This window comes from Mixophyes fleayi, chromosome 4, assembly GCF_038048845.1.
Source record: "Mixophyes fleayi isolate aMixFle1 chromosome 4, aMixFle1.hap1, whole genome shotgun sequence".
Lineage (NCBI taxonomy): Eukaryota > Metazoa > Chordata > Amphibia > Anura > Limnodynastidae > Mixophyes > Mixophyes fleayi.
Genome location: NC_134405.1, coordinates 80012274 through 80036870, shown reverse-complemented (window position 1 = coordinate 80036870; position 24597 = coordinate 80012274). Strand labels below are relative to the sequence as shown.

Genomic DNA, 24597 nt, shown 5'->3' with positions numbered 1-24597 from the left:
GTGGAATTCTTCAAATATGCGCAGTCTACGCTGCTTTAAGTTCACTATATTTCACACCAAGAGGCAGAATAATACACATACATCTAAAAGTCTGCAACAAATGCTGTAAACCAGCAATGCCCAGTAAAATCCACCCATCACCTTGAGGAAATAATTACTGATCCTGCTACATTCGATGCCATTTTGGAGTGCTGATATGAGTGTGCATCCATAAAAGCAGGTGCATCAATGCAAAAATAGGCACATGATAGCGCAGCACAGAAGGTAATACTACATTCTTCTTACAGAAAAAGAGATTATAGGATGTTTATTATCAATTCCTAAAAGCTCAGCATAATATAAACGTGTGGTATTATATAAAACAATTTGAGTTTTATAGGATACCATCAAAAATATATTGTTATATAACAGTGGGCATAAATACTCTTACTTTTTACAAAGCATCTAGTAGTTTAAAAAAATATGTTGTAGTGTTTATTAAACAACCAACATATAGATCTGTGCTTTCACTTCCAACTACCAGACAGAAAGCAACATACTTTATATGTGATATGAACTAAATAATACAATTAATAGATTTTTTAATTTTCACAAGGTGTGAATCATACAATATGTTCTTGTTAGGAGTAACTTTATTATGGTTGTGACATGGGAATGAAATACTATTTGCCCTAAACCAATATGGAGTACACTTATTCAAATGACAATTTGCCACTTTCAAATATGGCCACATGTCCGTTGCCCTTTTCTTCCCCAGGCTTCCGGCACAAGACTGTTTGGTTCCTCCAGTCACACTGTGTCCCCTGATCCCCGAACGATGTAACCCGGCCCGGGCCGGGATGCTGTTACTGGGCTACGACCTCCCTCAGGACATGGATAGCCAGGCCCTGGTCATCCGAATCCGCATTCCCGACGGTGGCGCCGTGGATTGGACCGTGCAGCCGGCGACACAATTGTTGTTTCGGGACATCCTGGTAAGAAAGGCCACAGGGGACACACACAGTATCCCTCTTACGTCACTGTGACGTCATGCCCATCTGTGCCTAGTGCACCTTCCTCACTCTGCAAACGTCATATATGAGGTCATAGCAAATACTATTCTCCTGTTTTGTTTATGTTCCTTCACCCTGCCTAATTCTACACGTACTATAGGAATAGGGTCAGGGTGATATGTATGGTTAGGGGACATCTGCCTGGTATTTAGTGTTATATAGAACAGTACTGTTTCCTGTGCTGAAGAGGTTGTGTCAGTTGTACATAAAGAGCAATGACTTCTCCACACATGGATGGTGCACACAACATGAGCAAAGCACACAATGGTTAGTGTATGTTAAGGAATTTAGACTGTAAGCTCTTATGCGACAGGGACTAATGTGAGTGAGTTGAGTTCTCAGTACAGCGCTGCAGAATTATATAAATACTTGCTGATGATGATGACAAATTGTGCTGCACTCCACCCTCTGTTGGTTTGTCATTTTAGTAACACTTACAAAAATAAACAAAACTATATTCTTATGGTATGCTGACTTAAATGTTCTGCTGTAAATACTGAAATAATACATACTACTTCTTGTGCTACCTTATAAAAGAAGAGTTCATGACTAACATCATAGTGTCTGCAATCGCAGGGAAACACTGGAAGATTGGTTGAATTTTCCACCTCAAGAACTGACACTGAAGGCTGTATAAAGGTTTAGTTTAGGCAATATTTGGTATCCCAGACTTTACTGACCTTCTGCCTGAATATGAGCTGCAGTTGAGCAATAACTGCCAGACTTAAAGTTTTTATTCCAATGACTTCTGTCTAAACTGTGTTGGACCTATAATTTGTTTGAGTGATCTTGACCCGTTTTCATTTTTTTCTTGTAGGATGTGATTGGCCAGGTCCTCCCAGACGCAACAACTACAGCATTTGAATGTGAGCAAAGTATTTCCTTTCTTTTGTTGTAGTGGAAAGTTAAGCTGTTCGGACATGTGCAGACTTGGGTACTGCCCTACTGGACCTTGGGCTTAATGGCTGAATGCTGTGGGATCCAACTAGCACCATTTGCCAATGACTACCCACGCTATCAGTCATCAGACGTCCAGGCTTTGCAGCACTCCAAGCATCGTCTGATCTTTCCATGTTGGTCAGAGTTTGGGGTGATTCCGGTTCAGTTTGTTTTTCAGAATTGCTGTGTGTATGAACAGCTTTAGTCTAACCTACTTAGTCTTCTGTCCTGATGAGACTTGAGCAGTGCTAAAATTGATTTGCAGAGGTCTTGTATGTGAGGAACGGCAGGATCCCCCCACCAAGACATTCTATTTGAATGTTGAAATTACTGTAATTTTCATTGATGGTAGAGTAGTTGATGCTAGTTGGACAACTTATAGTGCACACCTCCTACACACAATTACATGGTTAACGGATAATTGAACAGACACTATATAAATAGACATATGTTACATTTTTTCCTGTGCCACTGCCATATAGTTTCCTTTAATCTTTTTACATGCCTGCATGATATTAAAAATGTTCCAGACAGCTGTAATATTTGAGTATTAATGAGTGTGTGATCACCCCAAGTACTGCTGTAAAGCTGTGAAACATTCTGTGACCTCATCAGAGTCCAGGATCTACTCAAGTTTTCAAAACTGGTTCCTGAAAGTTACTTGACCTTCAGTCCAAACAAATGGCCAATTTAAATATTACCAAAGGCATTATCATAGGACATTCCTTACTAATAGGGAGGGGTACAGTGTTCTAGCTAATTGTATCAATAATTGTGTGTGCGCGTCACAATTTGGCTTTAACTCAGCCTGTATTATAGATGTTAGAATCTTCCAAACTGCATGACAAGTCCACTTAACACTTATCACAATATGTGGAATTAGTGTTCTATCTTTCTAATAAAAGGGGCTTTTTAAAGTAGCTTTATATCATCTATAATGTTCTACTTTTCTTTAATATATATTGTCAAAAGCGATTGCCCAAGTTTTGTTTTAGAGTTTGTAGTGAGCACGATATACTTTTAATTGCAATGTAGTTTACATACCTGTAGAGCCATCGTCCCCAGTCTTTTATCCTATTGATACATCGGGCATCATACCTGTTGCAATCGACCTTTACATGAACACCTCAATGAACCTGTAATCATGAGATATTTATAATGTATGCATATCTTAGCCATTTCTTATGATAATGCAACTGAATATTTTATTAGTTTTAATTACTTTTTATTACTTTTTCTTTTAATGCAGTTTACTTATCACCCCTAAGATCTTGTGACATATCCAGTCTAGCACTGAATCATAAGAACCACTATAATGCATTTGACTAGAGCAAAAATTGTGTCATGAGAAACTGGCAATGTGTGACTTTGTTGGGGCACACTTTTAAAATCCAGCACAGTGTTCATAAAGTGGGACAAATCATTTTGCATGTTAAGTGCAATTTTTATTTTTTTTACAGATAATTCATCATCATCGTCACCATTTATTTATATAGCGCCACTGATTCCGTTCTCTGTGGAATGAGTTCCACAGAGAACTCATTCACATCAGTCCCTGCCCCATTGGAGCTCACAGTCTAAATTCCCTAACATGCACACACACAGACAACAAACACAGACAGAAAGACAGACTAGGGTCAATTTTGATAGCAGCCACTTAACCTACTAGTATGCTTTTGGAGTGTGGGAGGAAACCGGAGCACCCGGAGGAAACCCACGCAAACACGGTGAGAACATACAAACTCCACACAGATAAGGATAATTATTATTACAGATAATTATTACCTTTGCAGTATAAAACAAGTGCAGAGAACTACAAGCATAGCTAGCCATTAAGTAGAGGAGTAACTTCTAACCTATTTTTTTTGCCTATAGTGTAGGCAAAAGTTTTAAAAGTGCAATGTTGTTATAACAGGTTGTCTTTTGGTGATAATACTTTCTCAGCTGCTCTGGTAGCAAATACATTGTAATACGTCCTGTGACATCTCTCACTCCTTCTTTTTTCTTTCTTTTTTTTTTTGTATTTTTTAGATGAAGATGAGGACGGTGACCGGATCACTGTAAGGAGCGATGAGGAGATGAAGGCTATGCTGTCTTATGTGAGTATTAAAATCATCTCTTTTTCTGATGAACTACTAATAAGAATGTAAGATGTATTTATAACCTGCCAATAGCAATGGATGCCATAGTAAGGATGCATTCTTTACTAATGTAAGTGATAATGGATAGAGGTTGAAATACATGTTGATCTACAAAGAAAAGGCCGATGACATTCAAAACTGGGGGGTAAATTTATCAAGTTGCTGGTGTCAAAGTGGAGATGTTGCCGATAGGAACCAATCAGATTCTAGCTGTCATTTTATATATTGTACTAAATAAATGATAACTAGAATCTGATTGGTTGCTATAGGCAACATCTCCACTTTTTCAAACCCACAGCTTGGGGTAAATCCTCACGCCTTCAGGGCTCATTCACACATTAATGCATCTTTTCACTTATGATCAGTAATACCTATGCTAGCACACCTCCTTTGTTCACATACTACTTTGTGGTAAGGTACAACCCTTCGGAAATGCTACATGTAGAGGTCCCTATGTGTTTGACTGTAATGTGCATTACAGTACTAATGGGGTAGTTCCACCTTCATAGGGATCAATGATCCCAAACCCTGCAGCAGTTGGTGTTAATGAGCTCACAGGACAAGCTATATTGTACCTGAAAATCATTTTGTGATTGTTAGGTTCAGCCACCTCCCTCAGTATGTATGTCTGTACCACTAGCATGTCCAGTGTTCTATCAGCCCAGTTGATAACTATTAAAAGATATTAAAGCCCCGTCGTATTTGTAAACCTCTTTGATGCTCTGCACTGTAATCACTACTGAAAACCATTATCTTACCCCCAGCAAATCTATGTCACTGTATGTAACTCACTTGATTGAGTTTACAATAAAAAGTCTCAGTGTGTTGTGATTGGTGCACACATAGTGAATTTTGGGGAAGATAAATAATGCCCTCAGGTGGCAATTTCTATGTGGCTTGCAAGGGGCTGTGGTTGCCCGGGGAACCTACAGGGTTATCGGAGACCATTCGGGGTGTTTACTAATATGGTCTTGTACAATTATCCAGTAATTATAAATGTATTCCAGCTTGGTTGGGGCATGTTGTAGCCGGGCATGACTTAAAAGGTAGCATAGACAAGCATTTCTGCCATGCTACGACTGACAAGTTTTCATTTCATCCATCCCCCGGATTGGCTTCCCTGTGACATTAAAGTTTAATTGTTTCAACAACATATCTGTGGTTAAAAAAGCATTAACATTGTATTGGGCAATAATGGAATTACTTGCCAGTGATTGACAACAGATCTAGAAACAAGAGCTGTCACTGCTCTTAACATAATAATGTACGAAAAGCACTTGTGTTTGTTGACCTTTGTAAACAGAGATATAGGTGAGGTCAGATTCAGAGCATTTAAGAAGCGTATCATAATGAATATTGATTCAGTTTTGGTTGTTATGGACCCAGTGAGGGATGACTTGTCACAGTTAAACCACTTAATGTGTTACAATATGTGGAATGAATAGATTAATAGTCCCTGCTTGAGTTCAGGTGTAGGCATTTTAAAGCCTGATCAGGATCGACGTATATACTGTATAGCAGTAGGTCTTTTAGCTGGTGTTTGTAGATCTTTGTTTTAATATAAGCATAGTTAAAGTCTTGTTAATAGTGTAGACACCAGCTAGGAGTGCAGCATTCACATATTTGGGCTCTCTGAGAGACACATTAATAGGAACACTTAGCTTTGTGGCCCTGAAACGAGCACTGCTTATCCAGCACATTTAATCTATAAAATACTAACAACGCCATAATGCGAATTCGGCAATGTACACCATATGGATTCCGGTGGTGCCGCTAAATATTTGCTAGAGGATGATTAAAGCTGACTTACCTGGCCCAGCAAAACTTCAGTGTGATGGATGAACAGACAGCTCAGCGATGCCTAGTGGGCCGGCATCCTGACAGTAGTGCGCACCTCAGGTGGGATAGGGAACACTGATCCCTGTGGAGTGTTGAAAGCTGGAAATCTATAGTCCATTCAACATTCAGTATGAACATTGTATATACTGTTCCATAGAAATCAGTGATCCCTACATGATGTGCGTGCTGCGTTCCTCAAGTAACTGAGCGCAGTTTAGGCTGAATGTGCTACTGTCCCTAAAAAAGTACTTTGGGTATGCAGCCTTAAACGGCAAGCTGTATCCTCGTATATCTAAGAATGACCTAATAAACTGATACATCTGGAAGAAATAATACCTCCCTGGACTGCACCGATGGCAGCGAGTATCTTTCTCTTGCACGAGTCTGGAGAAATGTCTGATAAGTCAGTTGATGTAGTCAGTTCACAGCCCACCAATTCTGACAGATGTGCTTATGTCATCTGAGATATAATGTAAAACCAGTGTTGGGCCAGCTGTGTTCCTGGATTTATGTAAGTGACCCTAGATATCGCCTGAGGTGCATGGGTTTATGGAGGAGATAACGTCTTCCAAGTTGGAGTTGGACAAGTAGGGGTGTTCCTTATATAGCACTGAATGGTTGCACCTAGTTTTTGTTGGATCATTGCAGAATAAAGACATCATTTTGCAGACTGATAGTATTGGAGTAAGATAAAGCTGTGTTCCTCACTGTGCTAGGGGGCACAACACTATTTGCACTCATAAAGGACTCGTCCTATACTTGCACCCCCCATGTTGCACTTCAATGGAGAAACCTATTCCCAGACACATTGACTTCACGCAATGGATGGGTCTCAATGATGTCGCTGGATCCCAGCAATCTGATAGGCTGCATGTATCATATATGTTGTTTCAGGCCCACACTTTACTATATACATGAGAGCAGTCAACGAATTACAGGCACGAAAATGAATCGGAAGTAACAGAAATGTGCAGTAATCACAGTTTATGGGCAAGCTTCTCCAGTTATACTAGTCTGAGGTTGGTATAACGGGCTTTGGGGAACGAAATTGGGGCTGAAGCTCAGGGTCGCCCTCTGGAGGTCACACACATAAATTCTTCGTTGGTCTTTGGTGTACGCTTTGTCCAGCCCATGGGTAGTGGAGCAGAAATCTGTTGTGTGTTTACAAGGAGTAAAATGTAAAAGCATGTAGACAAGTAAGGAGCATCCTCTGACAGTATAGAAACAGATGATCCTGTGTAATCTGACAGACATACATAGAGTTGCTGCATGAGGGGGATATTTCCGTGTTAGTTGGATGATTTGGAGGCTTAAGACTTCCTCTGCCCGTTTACCTGTGCGCCTGTCCTCCTATCCATTGTCTTCCAGATACTTGTCAGGTCCTGGAGATACAAATGATCTCTTATGACTTGGAAGGTTGGGGTCTCGCTTGATGTTTTTTAATGTGAGCAACACATTAGGAATAATCTCTCTTAATGACTTGTGCATTAGGTATCGTGCCGGATAAATGAACTATCAATTTCTTCGCTTTTTTTATGCAGTACTTAAAGTTACGGCTCATTGGTAATTAACCCCCTCCAGGCTGTCAGCTGCCTCTTCTCCTCATTCTAGTGGGATTACAGTTTCTTATAGTTTGTAACCAACTTGAGTCTGTCTGTGATGTGCATTTTCTCCTACTATAAAGTACTGAAGAGATAAACCTATATAGCAAACTACTACATCTGTGCTTGTATAGTCAGATACCAGCACACTCTACCGTGCATAGAAGATGAATACATTAGTTGTACCGTCTGTGTTGATGAGCTGTTGATCCAGTAGTTGTGTCTGTGTGTGCTGTGGGATACACATGTGCCAGCAGGGGGACAGGGGGCCATCTGCCCTCCCAGGCCGGGCCCATAGTGGGCTACCTTGGGCTGGGTCATTGGGCCACCTGCATTTGTTCCCTTTAAAATAGGACGCTGAGTTGAGTCCGAGTTTGCCAGCCCTCCCCTGTGTGCCAATGTCTTGAGATGTAAGGTTTTTTGGGTGAGCCTACATATAATATGCTTGCACTGATGTACTTTGTGTATGAGCTCTGTGTAGACGTATTCTTGAGTTTGCTTACACAGACACAATTGGTGTCTTTAGGACCTTAAATAATGATATAGTTGGCTGTGTGTATCTTTCTAAACCTGCTAGAAATGTCATTCACCTTTTTATATTTAAAACAAAGATAATAAAATCAAAATAATTCAACATCTGCATTAGAGGAGCTGCCACCAAAGGACACAGAGGAAACAGAAGGATATTAATTAAAATAGTAAGAATTTCTGTCATAAATGGAAAGTGTGAAATGCAGTTAGTGTATACTACAGAAGCTGCTATAAACCATGTCCCTTCCTCATGTACTTTTGTTATAGTGCCTTAGACATTATATCCTCTTGGCTGTTGGTGTGGGCTGGAAAGCATGTGATGATTCAGAGCCAATATGCTGGAAGCTGGCAGACTTCCTACAGTCTGCTGATGTGTCACAGAGCGGTACTCTAGTACCGTCAGTGGGATACTCATGCCCAGAAGATGCAGACATGTCAGAATGTGAAAATAAACTATATGGCTGTCACACACAGTAAATGTACTATGTTTATGTATATGTTGACTGTTTAGATCTCTAATGTGCCTGTCACAGATCTGTTTTCAATTGGAAAATGTAACTCATGGTGACATGAATTGTTTGTAGAGCGAAAGGAGAGACTGTATCTGTGGTACACCCTGATCTGGGAGAGTAGGGAGGAGAGTCCATGAGAAGATTATATTGGAATGTGCTGCTTGCTTTGTGATTAACACCCTTGCTTTCTCCTTGCAGTATTGCAGTATGGTCCTTGAACAGCAGGGGAGTGGTCCTCTGATTGAGCCTCTGCAAATCTACCCACGTGGTAAGTGTCATCCTGCCTGTTCCTTAAATTTACCATTTTTATAAGTGTGGTTCCTATGGTATGTTTTGTGTCATGAAACAAGATTTTGATGTCCCAAGCCTTAATATATGTCACTGAGGCCACAATGTTCTGGAGTGCCATGTGTCACTCCAGACTCTTAACACTTCTTTCCCCTTATGTTTTATATCTCTGGCGGCCATAGAGGTTAATTATACACCTTTGTGTCAGAGGCACTGTTTTAGTTGCACGGTTAACCTCTTCATGTCCTCTTAATTACTGGCTGACACATGATTGATTGGAATTTTCTGATCTATAGATATATATCTATATAGTCTAAAGGATCATTCAATGGCATCAAAAATTTGTGACAGATCAATACTGAAATAAATGCACTTAGCCTTGAACCACCATATAGATCATGTTTTCTTTTTTTTAGCTGTAGAAAGTGTAGAACGCTGCTATATGATACGCCCATTAATGAGTACCTTTCGCCAACACAGTAGAGGAGGCAGCATTTTCAGGGCTGAAGCAGTATTCATTGAAAGGCAGCTTATGTTCCATGATCCTCATTGTGACTTTTGTCACTGGTTCCTAGTGGGTTGATTGGGTCTTATGAATATGGCTGCCATTGCTGTGTGTAGGTCACAGGTGCATTAAGAGGTTTAGCAGAAACAATGGGAGTGCCAAGGTAAAGCTTGGCTCATAAAAGTCATGGCGGTACGTTGCCTTGTGCCGTGATGCTGCTCCATTTACAGGACTGTGTGAGCCTCTTTCTCCGAGGATAAGACTTTATAGTATTACTACAGGACATGGTCATTTTTCTTGGCGATCTCTTTTCTATCACCTTCTTTTGCCCAGTTTGCAACTTTACTTGTTAACGTGGCATGGTACAGGGGAGTAATACCGTTACACCTCTGCAGGTATCAGAATCTATTACACAATGGTTAATTAAAACCTATGTTTGTTGGCCATCATTCTTGAAAGTGTAGAGAATGAAAATCTGTAGTTTAACAGAGGGGTAGGAAACGTGTCTCCTTACCTAGAACTGTCCTTCATCTCACTCGTCCTGGTTATTCACAAAGTGCATTTGCATTTACACTAGCATCACGCCTGACAAATGTTTACAGATGCATTCTGCAGCAGCAAAATGGGGGTAGTCCTGCACCTGTTCCCTGCAAGCACACCCACCCGCGCTGAAACATGACTTCACATCTTGCTGCGTTGCACAAAGGCTTATTGATGTGTGCAGTAATTATAGAGTGCGTGACGATTGTTAATAGCTGGGGCACAGCACACTCTCCGCTGACACAGCAGGGGTTAAATATGCATTCCACCGAGACAGAGCAGGGGGCAAAAATGTAATTCTTTACTTCAAGACAATCAATCAAAATTGACAGTGACTTTAACAACAATTTGTGGCGTGCCGGGGACGTGGAAAGGGAGCAGCCTGCTCTGTGTGAGCCAAGACCTGTGAGCGTGTTTATATTCATAATAATAATCTTTATTTGTCATGTTGCAATGACAGACAGAGCATGTTGTGGAATTCTGTAGCTGCAGTGAGCTCTTGTACCCCACACCTCTCGCTACTTCTGAGTCACACCGTTCTGTGTGTTGTAGTTATCGATGCACAAGTAATGAATATTTGTAGAGGTATTCTCAAAGGCTTACCATAACATTCAAATTCTAGGGTCTTTATGGCAGAGATGTAGTTGGCAGCCATTCTGATCTGATAAAACTCCATAATATATAGTCTTACTTTGCATTATTGCCAAGAGGCCCACAAGCTAAACCTGGATTGCTACCAGTACGTTTTGTGCTGCAGAGTGTTATTTTAGCAACTAAACATGGGGCTGATTCTTTCTTATTTTGACTTTCAAAAAACCTAGACTTTATCAACCACTGTGTCAGCAGAGAAAGGGTTAATCAAATTTCGTTGTCGCAAATCTACAGATTTAATTCCAGTCTCTTCATTGAGGTTGGAGTATTCCGATCACATTTTGTGTCTAGGGGGGTCACCATTATTTATACCTGTATGCTGTCTGGGTGTCACAATTCAGATATGACGGCAATATGCAAGGCGCTCGTCTGTGGCCTGAAATCAGCCCAGACTGCCCTTTCCAAGAAAGATATTAGGAACATTTAATAAGACGCCCTGTGCTGACAGGCAGCACGTGGAGAGCATCCTGGATATTAATATGAATAGTCAGTTCTTACTATTGCACGGAATTCCCAGTATCACAGCACCTGCTCCAGAATGTGGAATTAAGGGCAGCACACAATCAGTTTTAGCTTACTCTGTGTGTGTGTTTTTTATTATGTGTTTTAAGCAGAAATTAGAATTTAGATGAGACAGTGTCAGGAGGGTGTGTGATTTCACAGAAAGGATCCTGTCTTCTGGGACTTCTCTCTCTGCTCAGAGAGCCTCTCTTCAATCATTCCTCGCTGCTAATTTTGGTGTCACTCTCATTTCTTTTTAAACGATTCATTTCAAAGAAAGGGGGGGAGGAATTGTAAATGGCCCCGATGTGATCTACAATTTAGTCTATTACTGTTGCAGCCTGCAAGCCTCCCGGGAAGCGGAACATACATGGCCTCAAGGTAGGAATTTCAATAATTGTTTCAGTAAAGTTGGATGGATTTGAAATGCTGTGTTCCACTTATTGAAACGTCAAAAAAACCTCAAAACCCTGTACTTCCAGCACTGCTGACAAGCAGGACTAGCGTTTACTGGCAGGACTGGTGGTTGTGAGTACAGGGCTGCTCTGATCCTCGCACTTGTTTCATTGCCAGTTCACTTGACATTAACCCCTTGACTCCACTGGAGACTAGCCGCACAATTTGCATATCGCTGCATAAGAGCATTAGAAGAATGAATTTGTTTACTGTGGCTGTGCTACAGGAATCGAACATTCTATAGAACAAAGACACAGGCTTTTATAAACAAAATGATTTGAATGAAAGTAATTTTTATTTTTTTTCATTATTTTTTTTTTTTAGCAATTTATGCTTTCTAGATATCATCTTGCTGAATATGTAAAAACCCACCATTTATATGAGAAGTAGATTGTTCAAAGTGATTAAATTAGTAGAAACACACAAAAACCTGTTGTTTTTCATGATAAGTTGATTGGCATAATAAAATTCTTTGTAAATCATAAACATAGCATTCTTCGTTTTGACGTTTACATTTTTATAGAGATAAAAATAAATAAATGCACCAAAAAATAAATAAATATTTGCTTTATTTTATTTTTTTAATAACCACTTGCTGAAGAATCCGGCCAGTTTGTATCAAGTGAGTTTGAAAAGATGCTTGAGTGGACTTTCACATCCTTTCTCCCTTTCCTATCCTTTACACAGGGTCAAGCAGTGCACTGCACCCCCTGATATTTTTAAACAAATTTTGATTTGTTTATGAAACCAACAACACTTATTGTTAGACTGATATTTGTAATGCTGTCTTCCACAATAAACTACATCCTTAATTCATTATAATGTGCTGAGATATATATATATATATATATATATATATATATATATATATATATATATATATATATATATATATAAAATTACATTATAATAAAGATAGGGTACCTCTGTTTAGGCAAGTGTCTGCAACCGTAACTTTGGTTTTTAGTGCTGCCAGTTGCCTATCTGAATTCAGTTCCATCAGACAGTGTGGTTGGTTAAAAAGGAAGAATTTAAAACCCCTTAGAAAAGGGGAAATTGAACAAAGCAGCTTTTCTATATTTATTACTGCTTGTGCTGTCCTCTGTCTGCAGGTTAACACCAGAGCAGGACCATCTGGTTGCAGCAGCCCTTCAGTGTCGGACAATATGCCCAGCAATAGGTGAGTGTGAGCCTGCAGGTTAATGAGAGCACATTACTGCTCAGTGTCAGTCAGGCCCACCTACAGCCGCATTACCTCGGGGCTGTGTTCAGGAAGAAGCAGTGAGCACTGTGTGTGTGGTTCTCACACTGTCTAGGAGCAACTTAACGGCTGAGGCAGTGAATGGAAAATAATGGAAGTAAACCACGGATGGCTAATAAGGGGACTGAAGCACGACCTACTACATGTGTACATTCATCGGGGTCCTAACCCTGTATTGCTCACTCTTCAGTGCTCTGGGGATTTGTAATATGACTATTATGTCAGCAGAAAAACCAAATAGTTAGAGGGGATGTCCTGTTTGTGCAGGCTTGTCCCTCTACTAGACAAGTGAAGGTTTCCTCCTTCCTGCAGTACAGCATGTACTACAGCTATAGATTGCTGTTATATGGCTACTGATATCTGATGGGATGGTCATTCCCTTATCATTTCACAGGGTAAGGGTCATTAATGAACGTGCAGAAGTGCAGTGTGAGTGCTCTTTTGTGGCGTCCGTGCCTACGCTGGTGCAATTGCTCCCATTTTTAGTGGTAAATTCTTGGCTTTGTTGGGCAAGTTGCCGGCATCAGCAGTTTGCAAACAGTTGTGCATCTGATAGAGGGAGTTGGGTGGATTGCTGGTGTCACCTGCTAAGTGAGGCTGTGAAAGTGGAAAAACTAGATCTAATTTTGCACAGTGGGATTATTTAAATGAGCTGGTGGGGGTGTTTTACCGTGAGGCCCACAGCCTTTTTGGTCCTTGCAAAAGGTCCAAATTCTCCAGCTGGTCAGTGATGACACATCTTGCACCTTCCAAGAAAACTAATTTTTAGGCGCCCTTGAAACAATGTAATTAAAACCACCACAGTTACACATGTAATAAAGACTGTCGCAATCTCCCCTCACTCATTTCATGTGAGCCATAAATGAAGCAAAACCAAGCCGTATTTAGGAGAAAAACTGTTGAAATTAGTGAAGGGGTGGTTTGAGATTAGGTTGGATGTTCGATGTGACATTTTCTACTGGTTCCACCAAGTGTATATTCCCAAGTAGATGCAGATTGACGGGGGGTTTCTGGGAGGTGGGGAATGTGCTTGGTGGACAAGTAGGGACACTTACATAAAGAGGTGAGCAGGGCAGGCCAAAGTGACAGCCTGGGCATTGTCAGAGGGAACCGATATATCTGAGCTGCTGATCTGTGCACTGTTATTAAAGAAATGTTTCACTTTATTTAAGAACTTCACTAAATCACCTCCCTTCACGATAATAGTGCTTTAGTGGAAGGTGTTCCTTTAGGACCCCCACAATTTTCTCTATTTAGCAGAGTCCTGACATATATAGCTCCTTCGGTGCTGCTAGCTTCTCCGTAGCAGATAAGATGGTACTTTGGCTCTAATTACAAACCTTAGCTGCTGTGTGCAGGTCGTTGCTGTTACAGAGAGAGAGCAGCGCTGATGTTGGTCCCTGCTAAATAGAATGAGTGGTGTAGGAACACCACCCTAATCCTGTTATTCGGATTTAGTATAGTTCTTAGATAGAGGATTACCCATTTATCAAGGTGTAATGTCCTCTCTTACAGCCTGAAGACATCCTCTGCAGAACTGAAAAAGATTTTGGCTAACGGACAGGTGAGCAATGCCCTTATCACTTTGCATTTTACATTTATTTATATTAAGGCATATGAGCTGACAATGATGTTATACAGAGATATTGAGACTGAAGTATATTCTGCATTAATTACTCCACTATAAAAGTCTGCTGTGAAAAGGGGAATATTTTAAATATTTTTACTTCTCCAATTTGCTTTATATTGCTAGCGTTCTAAATATATCGGAGGTATCAATATCTTCTTTTTAATTTTTTTTTTTATCCTCCCCAAATCAATGCACTTTATTATTTTAATCGCCTCATGTCTGCAAAAGCATTTATACTTATCAGCCTCTCTGCAGTATTAAAGTGACCTGTCATTCTCACCTAACAATACACTTCTTTAAGTGTTTTAATTCACTGTGCTTTTAAAACTCATAAAGAAAGATTATAATTGCCTCTCCTGTCCTCTTCCTAAGGCACAGTGGTTCTCTTAATTATTACACCACAACGAGTGCTGCTGCTGACTCTGCAACCTCTCTTTAATTTGCTATTTGGAGCCACTGGCTTTAATCTTGACATAATCTGTAATATTGCAGACTGCTTGCAGTTGGCCCAATATCGCAGCGTATGTGGCCTCAAAACCAGCACAATGCCAGATAATGCTCCTATAGAAGTTGTTGGGATCATTATCAGGCTTGGTGGAAAGTGATTGATGAAAGGACAGATCCCACCCACACTTGCAGCTAAATTGAACAATGCTCCTGTTGCTCAACACTTGAACTTCGGGATTAGATCACGTGACACCATTTGAGAAGTAGCAAGTGTGGAGATAAGTTTAAAAAAGATAAATGGCTAAAAAGCCAACTTTCTACAAGAAATCTGTACACTATTTGTGCTATTGAAAGAAGGCCTTGGTGACAGGTGACATTTTAGGGTTACAGCTCTGAATGATGGGGTCCCTCTGCCATAGTTTGTGGTAGGAAATGAGTAAGAGGTAGGTAGGTTGGAGGGACTGTGAAAGCCACTGCAGTTTGAATTAATACAGTTTGACTTATTCCTGCTTCAGACAGATGTGTTAAAGACTAGGGGCCTGATTCATTAAGGATCTTAAATGAAGAGGATTCTTATTTCAGTATCCTGGACAAAACCATGTTACAATGCAAGGGGTGCAAATTAGTATTCTGTTTTGCACATAAGTTAAATACTGACTGTTTTTTCATGTAGCACACAAATATCAACTTTAAATTTCAGTGTACAAATAAGCTATCAAGTATTTGTGTGCTACATGAAAAAACAGTCAGTATTTAACTTATGTGCAAAACAGAATACTAATTTGCACCCCTTGCATTGTAACATGCTTTTGTCCAGGAGACTGAACTAAGAAACCTCTTAATTTAAGATCCTTAATGAATCCGGCCCTAAATGTTTAAATGTTGCTTTATAGCTATAAGTCAGCAGAGAAAACACCAATGGAGAGAAATGTACTGTGCCAGATCCCTTTTTAGAATCGCTTAGGATATAGGGGTAAGCCTTGACCCCCAGAGGGATAGGATAGCCACAGTCCTTCTACATCAGAATAATTTCCAGGCTTAATGTCTCCTTTGTCTGCAATTATTTATATCTCTAAACTTTGAATTACTCTATAGTGTCACGTGTTACCATCTGTTCTGCTGGTGTCTGGGCCTGACACTACTTGTGCTAGGTGTGGCAAGTGCTGGTCCATCCATACTGCCTGCATAGGAGACACGTGGGGTCTGTGCTTATGATAAACAGCAGTCTCCCTCTCACGGCTCTGGGGAGGCAGCTGCCCGATGCTATCAAGCCTGCCTATTAGGATCAATTGGCCAAGACATCTGTGTCACTGCAAATAAAAGGGTCTTATTGATTTCCTAACTGCTGCTCACTTCCCTTCCTTGTTCAGACGCTTGAAATCTTAATTATCTCAGCGTCTTCCCTGCGTGACCCCCTCCAAGACTCATCGGCATTTCATGAATCAAGTTGTCATAGTTTAGCATGTCAAGAAGACAATTAAGCTGCCCCTCCTTTCTGCCTCTGTCCTCCATTCACCCCCACCCACTAAACACACATCTATCACACTCTCACCATATACTACACCATGCAGATACCACTTCACTTGTGCATTAAAGGAGTATTACTCTCGCTCCTCACACCACCAATAGAAATAAAATACTCCATGAGCGCTTTAAACCACAATCGGGGCTCAGAAAACACTTTCCAGTTACCAGATTTATGACCAAAGTGAGGGTTTATGCTGCTTGAGCTTCTAGCAGCTCCAGGGTTAATATGAGTCGTTATTAATCATTAATAGAAAACGAGAAGCCATTCCTCAAGTTAATCAGATATTGACAGGCCAGGAATAGTGCTGCATTGATACAGGTTATGTGGTATAAATATTTATTTCTTTCCTGTCACTCTGGATGAATACAGGTATTGATCCCTTATTGATAGTGTCAGCACTTGATAGGAAGCATTGTCGCTGGTGCCAGGAGAGTCCTTTTTCCTTGTTCACTTTAAATTTACTCACCGTGATCCCGTGGTGTCCTGGGATACTCGGGGTTATGCAGAAATGTCATTAGCACAGCCTAACCTGATCACTATCTAATGAACCCAAAGTTAGCTGCAACATGCCACTTTTCACCTAACTTCCCCGAAACAACGGTCGCATAGATGTTGATGGTGCTTAGAAAGAGCTATACTTACTAACTGGTGAACTGGAAATTGCTCAATTTGTTTCATGACTGTCTCTCGCCTTATTTTTGTAAATTTTGTATTTACCCCTCAATTTAAGATTTTATTTCATATATATCAACATTTGTCAACTACTCATGAAAATTGAATGTGTGCGATTATTTATATATATATATATATATATATATATATATATATATATATATATATATATATATATATATATATATATATATAATATTGGTGAAATCCCTTGCCCTGAGTAATCCTGGCATATTACAACCAATCACTAAATAGCAGAGTTCCAAATTCTTATGAGTACTATATCTTTGAGTAAACCTACAGACAGGAAGTCATGTGAGCAAAGAAACCGTTGTCCCCCTACCAGTGCCTTATCTCAGATATATCCTTGTCAGCTTCATGAAAGTATTTAGCTTTGTGAAAGTTATTAGTAACTATCTCATATGCTACAACTTCCATTTTCGGTTTTGTGGTCCTTTTAAATCCAGTGCTAAATTATTGAACACAAACTGTTACAGTAAATGTAGTTCATAGTTAGTAGTCATAAGAGCTATCATGGGCTAAATAAATACCAGTATTTGTGCTAGGATATGCTTATATGAGTAAAGCTGTACTACTGAATATTGTTTCCTTGGGGGAATAGAAATCACCATCCAGTTTTACCTATACTGCTCTTCTCTGAGCTTCCATTCCACAGCATTTTTTTACATATACATTTCAAAATGTTATTGGTAGAGGTTTTTTTTTGCAATTTATGCACCAGAGATCCAGAGTAAGAGTAGCATATGTGTCATAGCGCCACATAAACAGTGCGCATTGGGGTTCATGGCAAGATATAAAGGCATAGTAAGTCATATTAGACTGTATGATCTGATCCCACATACAATGTTATAGTTGTGTACCACAAGTGACACCATTGGGGAGATTAGGATCACACATGCTATATTTTGAAGAACAATGAATGTTTAAATTATTTTGTTTACAGAGTGGAAAGCATTTCTGGGGAGTTGAATATGTCTTCCCAGTCATTTTCTATTATCCAGGGATCATATCTCTCGAACACCCTATTACGGGCAAAGTATGTAAGTATGTATGGCTGACATTAAGCTAAGGTCTAGAGATCAGCCCATGCATACCTTAGGTCCTGAGGGCAGCTATTAATGGCTTGAGGATATCCCGTTAGATATGACAGTCAGGCCATACTTTGGCTGGGCAGATCATGTAAAAGGTAGATATGAGGAAGACCACATTTTCTCAGCAATTGTTCACAAAGCCTTAACTGATCCTCTATGTAAAGCTGGGTGCACACTGCAGTTTTTTCACCCAATCGTTGTGCCAATCGCACGATAAAGGTCTGATTGGTCAGATATGGCATTATTGTATACGTTCCCACGATCATGTTTTATAGTTCCAAAGCACATTGTATAATTTGACTTTATATACTGACTAAAAACCACTATCAACGAAGGAACGATGTCGGGCAAATTGTGAAGTGTGTACACACTTATGAACAGCGGTGTAGTCAGATATCTATAGTGTGCAGAGTCCACAGTATGTTCCACAGATGGTTGTGAGAGATGAAGATCACAGATCTGACTGTAAATGGTGTAGGTGTGTGCACGTAATTCTGCATGATCATCTGGACTTTCAGTTGTTGGTAAAATAGTTACAGATCTGTCATGAGGAGAAACTTTCCGTAGCGTGTACTCAGTTAGGGGCGGTCATATATTGTCTGAGACATTGATGCTAAATAAATGTATATATCTAGGGTTTCGGGGGTGGGGGGGGGGGGACTATTATACCTATATATTCTGGTTGCTGCTTGTAGAACTATAATTGGGGCTGAAAAAGAGCAGGAGCCTTCAGTTGTTTAAATATGTCACTGTGCAGCACATTTTGGGCCACTGTCTACCCACACTGACATTGTTCTCAGTGACCATCTATATAACCTACAGCTCCAGGCCTGCATATGTTCTTGTACTTTGGAACCTCTGTAATTTCTTAATTAGCACAGCCTCTTACCCTTTAAACCCTTCAACATACATCACCATCCTCTCATTCAACCCTGTGACGCATTCTCTTTTTTACAGTCTATTTTATTTATATATGTTTCATAATACTTAATTCGCCACAAAATGTGTCGCCGTATACTCCCCTGCACCTCTTACCCATTACACTATAATTCTATGCTCTGACTGTCATACTTCAGTGTTCTGTATGTGATTGGATATAAGGGTGTTGGGATTTATGTATGTATAGGGGCTTTGTGCAGTAGGTTTCTGATATTTTACATTTTTGTAAAAAGCTGTAGTATCTGTCATCTGCATTTCAGCAACTATTATAATGGTCCTGGCGACATAACTGTTCCTTTTAGAACATAATTCTGATGGTTTATGATGCATATCTCAGGATATGTTATTTCTACATATAAAATCTCACAGTTAACCTTCACATACTTGCCTGAAAATGTGTTAAACAGCCCAACCCATTCACTTAGTGTCCACTGGCGTTGCTGAAGATTCCCCTCATCAATCCTCCCCTGGTGTGACCCTCCGCACCTCTGATATATCATCCCAGCCTGACACCTTTTATCAAACTTTAATGAAATGACCCAGGCAAACAAATTGTCATTAAACTTTCCATCACTCTGTCCCTTGGTATCACCTTTTATAAATTGGACGGCAAATGTTGTATTGATCTTGCTGTTCTTGCAGCTGAACTTGAAATGACCTGGGCCCTGTGTTGTTTATTGCCCCAAGTTGCTTTTCCCTGACACTTTACATCCCAAGCCTTACACGCTCTTCCTCTGTCACTTATTTTCCACTCCTTTCTCCCCGCTGTTCTCTATCTCTCTATTATCAGTTCACTCTCCCTACTTCTCCCCTTCTCCTGCTGTTACCACTTCAGTCTCTCTCCCCACATTTCTGTCTCTCGCTTCCTTTCAAACACTCTCTCCTCCCTCCAGTTTTCTTTCGCTGAATCTCACTCTCTCTTTCTCTCCCTCTAATTATTTGTGGCTGGTGTGCCACTGCTTCCTTCATTTACATGCCACTTATCTTGTGACACACTTGTCTATTTTTGGTCGCACTTTGCGCTCTCCGTGCCGCTCTTGGGGCACTCCTGCAGGCTGTCTGTTGTGCCTGCTGCGCTTATACTGTTAGTTACGCCTATCATTGTGTAGCATGTTCACCGTGCCGTTTGCAGTTCCTCACACTCAACTCTAAGTGACTCTCCTCTCTCAGCACTAGTCTCTGACGCACTTTTCTCTCTATTACTTTGTAGTGAAGTGAGCCAAAGTTAGAGAGAGTCTGACAAAGTCTCTCCTTTCCCCTCTTTCCACTTGTAGCTTAACTTTGATCTGTCTAGCACATTTTAGACAATGAAAACAAATGTCTTGTTATGATTAGTGCAAAATATGCACTAAATTGCAGTGTTGGTGGAACTGTCCTTGTTTTGTGTAGATGTTTTTGCAGAAAGTGGCCCAATGATCACAACGTTTTTTTTGTTCTCTTTGGCGTTTCCTGTAGATTAATGAACTTGATATCCGGAATCGTGACGTTCTCGGTCATGGAAATGGAGGCACTGTCTATAAGTGAGTATATGCTCTACATTTGCTCTGTCTAGCGGGGATCTACCTATTTCAAATTTACTTTGGAAGTGTAATTTTCTCTTTAAAATAATTACATTATTTTCTAGTTGAACAAATTAAGATTATCACTAGTTCTGGGGGATTCTTAACAGTTAGAATTAAAATATTTCTATTCCACTTGAAACATTGTTGTACAGCAGCACCGCTAATGAGCGGGGTGGGATATTGTGCTGTTGTCTATGGATGTGCCAAGGATACAGTTACAATATTTCACGATGGTTAAGCAAGACATGTAAATTACACTTCACCGTGTGTAACTTTGTTTGCTCAGATTAGAGCTTTTTATTCATCTATGGTTGGTCACACAGCTCAGCTTCATCCCACATAAGAACATGGGTATACAGACAGCAGAATAGGGATCATTGATTCCTATAAAGAATTGCTTGGCAAATCACGGGTACCATGGTGAGTGCATGCCTATAGCACCACGTGCAATATCGTATTACCGTCTGGTCCTATAGCACCACGTGCAATATCGTATTACCGTCTGGTCCTATAGCACCACGTGCAATATCGTATTACCGTCTGGTCCTATAGCACCACGTGCAATATCGTATTACCGTCTGGTCCTATAGCACCACGTGCAATATCGTATTACCGTCTGGTCCTATAGCACCACGTGCAATATCGTATTACCGTCTGGTCCTATAGCACCACGTGCAATATCGTATTACCGTCTGGTCCTATAGCACCACGTGCAATATCGTATTACCGTCTGGTCCTATAGCACCACTTGCTATATCGTATTACCGTCTGGTCCACTCTGCATTCACACAATGATCACAGTTTTCAGGTGTGTTTTTATTGCATTCCCATACTTATCTGTCACAGGCACCTGCATGTATGTTATATAACGGGTCCCGTAGTGATGATCCCGAGTTGTATTCTGTTATTTGACGCTGTGTGCACAGTCACACTAACTCACACAATAGAATGCTGTGTTAAGCCAGACTCAGCAGGTTTCTAGTTGAAATATGGCAACCACATATTGATTTTTTTTTTTTCTCAGCTCAATTGGATGAAAACTTGTTTGTGTAGCAATATCGGTCTGTCCAGAACCCTGAAACAATATTCTCTACGCACTGTAATCACCAGCCTGCTTCCCAGGGATAATAACATTTCTGTAAAGAAATAAAGGTATAGGGAGCCCCTTCCTCATATGAATCACCAGGAGGCATTCCCACCAGCCCCTCTTCTAGCCTCTAAATGTATAATTGTTAACACTCTTTCTGCTGGACATTACAGAATGGGTGAGGTCAACTGATGAGGGCAGCGCTGCCAGAGGCCTGTAACATAGGAGAGACCAAGGTCTGTCTCCATAGAAACATACACCTAGCCGGCCTACACAGCCTTTCTTTTTCCTAAGTGCTGACGTGACTTCATCATTGTCTATTCTCTTTGATCAAAGCAGCTTTACGTTTACCCCAAGAACTTTCTTCCAGTTTATAATCTTAAATTACAGCCTTCCATGAAGTTATACATGAATATACTGGCCTTTTTATAAAGTAATATCTCATTCCCAATGTCCTTGCGGTTACTACAATCTAGCTATGGAGCATGATGATACACATCATCATTATCACCATTTATTTATATAGCGCCACTTATTCCGCAGCGCTGTACAGAGAACTCACTCACATCAGTCCCTGCCCCATTGGAGCTTACAGTCTAAATTCCCTAACATACACACTCAGACAGAGAGAGACTAGGGTCAGTTTGATAGCAGCCAATTAACCTACTAGTATGTTTTTGGAGTGTGGGAGGAAACCGGAGCACCCGGAGGAAACCCACGTAAACACAGGGAGAACATACAAATTCCACACAGATAAGGCCATGGTCGGGATTTGAAGTCATGACCCCAGTGCTGTGAGGCAGAACTGCTAACCACTTAGCCAACCGTGTTGGCTAGAGCAGACGTGAGAGGGATAATAAAAGTGGTATACTCTTTTATATAGTTTTTAGCATTTACCGATCTTTTCTTAATTTTATTTTTCCATTTACGATAATTTTACGTGTATTCTCCCTTCTGCACCTTTTGCTGAACACTTTGCTTTATCTTTCTGCCTTATGTTCTTTTTCAACCATGTATTGATATCTTTTCACAGCATTGTTTCATTTTCCATTCCCTTGGATACGACACGTAACTGCTCTCTCTACAATTTAGCCAATGCAGAGAACAGGGATTTGTCATTTCTGGACTATAAACAACACCTCTAAATTATATAAATATGTGACTGAAAAATATAGAAGGGAGCCACAAAGATAAGGCAATATATATATTTAGTAAATGTAGCAAGGATTGAAATCCCCTTTAGATGTATCCAGACTTATTTTCCTTGCCCCAGTAAGCGAAGACTTTCATCTGCTATCCTCCGGCTCACTGGCACGTACATCTCATAATATTTCCCTCCGCTTTGTAAAGTGAAGGATACACAATGTAGGCAACAAAGCAATAAACTATAGCTAATTGATTTAGCAAGAAAAAAAAAAAAAAAAATCGGAGGAGAAAAGCTGATATATATATTAGAAATCACAGAGCGGAAAACCTCCAGAGGAAGAGCTCGTTTAAAGTCATAAAAACTTTTCCCATCACCTTTAACAAGTCTGTATGTCTTTATTCCTGGCAGTAAATGAGGAGCCTGCACGTTTATTTGAATTTAACTTTCTTACAAAACCAATTAAGCCTCAAACAACTGTCATTGAGCACCATCCATCCTACTCTTGCTTCAGGAACAGACAGCTCTGGTTCTGTGCCGCCTAATTAAACGCTGGTGCGGGTGTGCAGTCATACACTTAGAGGTCTGAAACTCATCCTCTTTCTTTTCTTATACTTTTATTTTGTCTAGCTTCCTTGTAAACCCATTACTGCCTCTTCCGTCCTCCGGGCTGGTCTGGGTTTTCTGGCCCAAACTTGTCTCTCGGATATTGAGCATTGGCTACATTTATCATTGCACTTACTACATTCATGGACCAAAAGAAAGCCTTTAATTGGTGGGACCAAGTATTATACTTTTTTAATTTTTTTTAGCTGATGTGGCTTGTTCAGATGTGGGTGTGGTTTGTTCAAATATAGGTGTGGCTTGTTTAGACATGGTTCACCCCTATGCCCAAATCTGAGTGTGTTGCAGCTGCTCTGCAGTGACCGGATTGAACTGTGTATGGGCACACTTTGTGCTCTTAAGGAGTTTTATTTAACAAAGCCCGCCACCTCTCAATGTAATGAGTATTTTACAAAAATGTATTAAACAAGATCTGTATCCTGACAGCAGTCTTTATTTTAACACACTCTGATTATCAAACTATATGAAATCTTATTGTAGTAGATATTTAATTTGATAATACTTTGGCATTCTGTTAGTAGGCCATTCAAAGTGAACCTGTCACTTATCTACATTGGAAGCATTGTGGGCTTGTCCACTGTGCAGTGTGGTATGAGCTACATTCATGGGGTGCTGATTCCTGTTGGAAGGATAGGTTAAGTTCTCGCGAATGTAATGTGTTCAGTCCAGAAAATGTATACTTCCACTGCGTGTAGATGACCTGTCCATAACTCTGATATATACTGGCAGATAAATACCACCTGTGTGTGTATGTATGTATGTGTATACAGTACTCTTGGCTGGTCAGTTCTGTTATAATAGGGAAGGGTGGTAAATATTAGAGCTACTAATTTTGCTACCAAAGGACAGCATAAATGTTAATAAATTGCAAACAGTCTTATTATCATCATCATCAACATTTATTTATATAGCGCCAGCAAATTCCGTAGCGCTTTACAATTGGGAACAAACATTAATAAAACAATACTGGGTAATACATACAGACAGAGAGATAAGAGAACCCTGCTTGCAAGCTTACAATCTATTATCAACTGA

General features: G+C 40.2%; 1 protein-coding gene across 2 annotated transcripts in view; it reads left to right on the top strand.

Annotated features, from left to right (window-relative positions):
• Positions 1–757: 757 nt before the first annotated feature.
• MAP2K5 (mitogen-activated protein kinase kinase 5) overlaps positions 758–24597 on the top strand; it is an 89337-nt gene continuing 65497 nt past the window's right edge. The window contains exons 1-8 of one of the 2 annotated variants that reach the window (XM_075207577.1): positions 758–974; positions 1870–1918; positions 4023–4090; positions 8814–8883; positions 11441–11481; positions 12669–12736; positions 14333–14381; positions 20601–20665. In XM_075207577.1, the coding sequence (XP_075063678.1) occupies positions 840–974; positions 1870–1918; positions 4023–4090; positions 8814–8883; positions 11441–11481; positions 12669–12736; positions 14333–14381; positions 20601–20665 (545 nt within the window). In that variant the 5' untranslated portion in view covers positions 758–839. Of the gene's footprint in view, positions 975–1207; positions 1320–1869; positions 1919–4022; positions 4091–8813; positions 8884–11440; positions 11482–12668; positions 12737–14332; positions 14382–20600; positions 20666–24597 lie in introns of those variants that run through there. The other variant, XM_075207578.1, reaches the window with a different exon arrangement.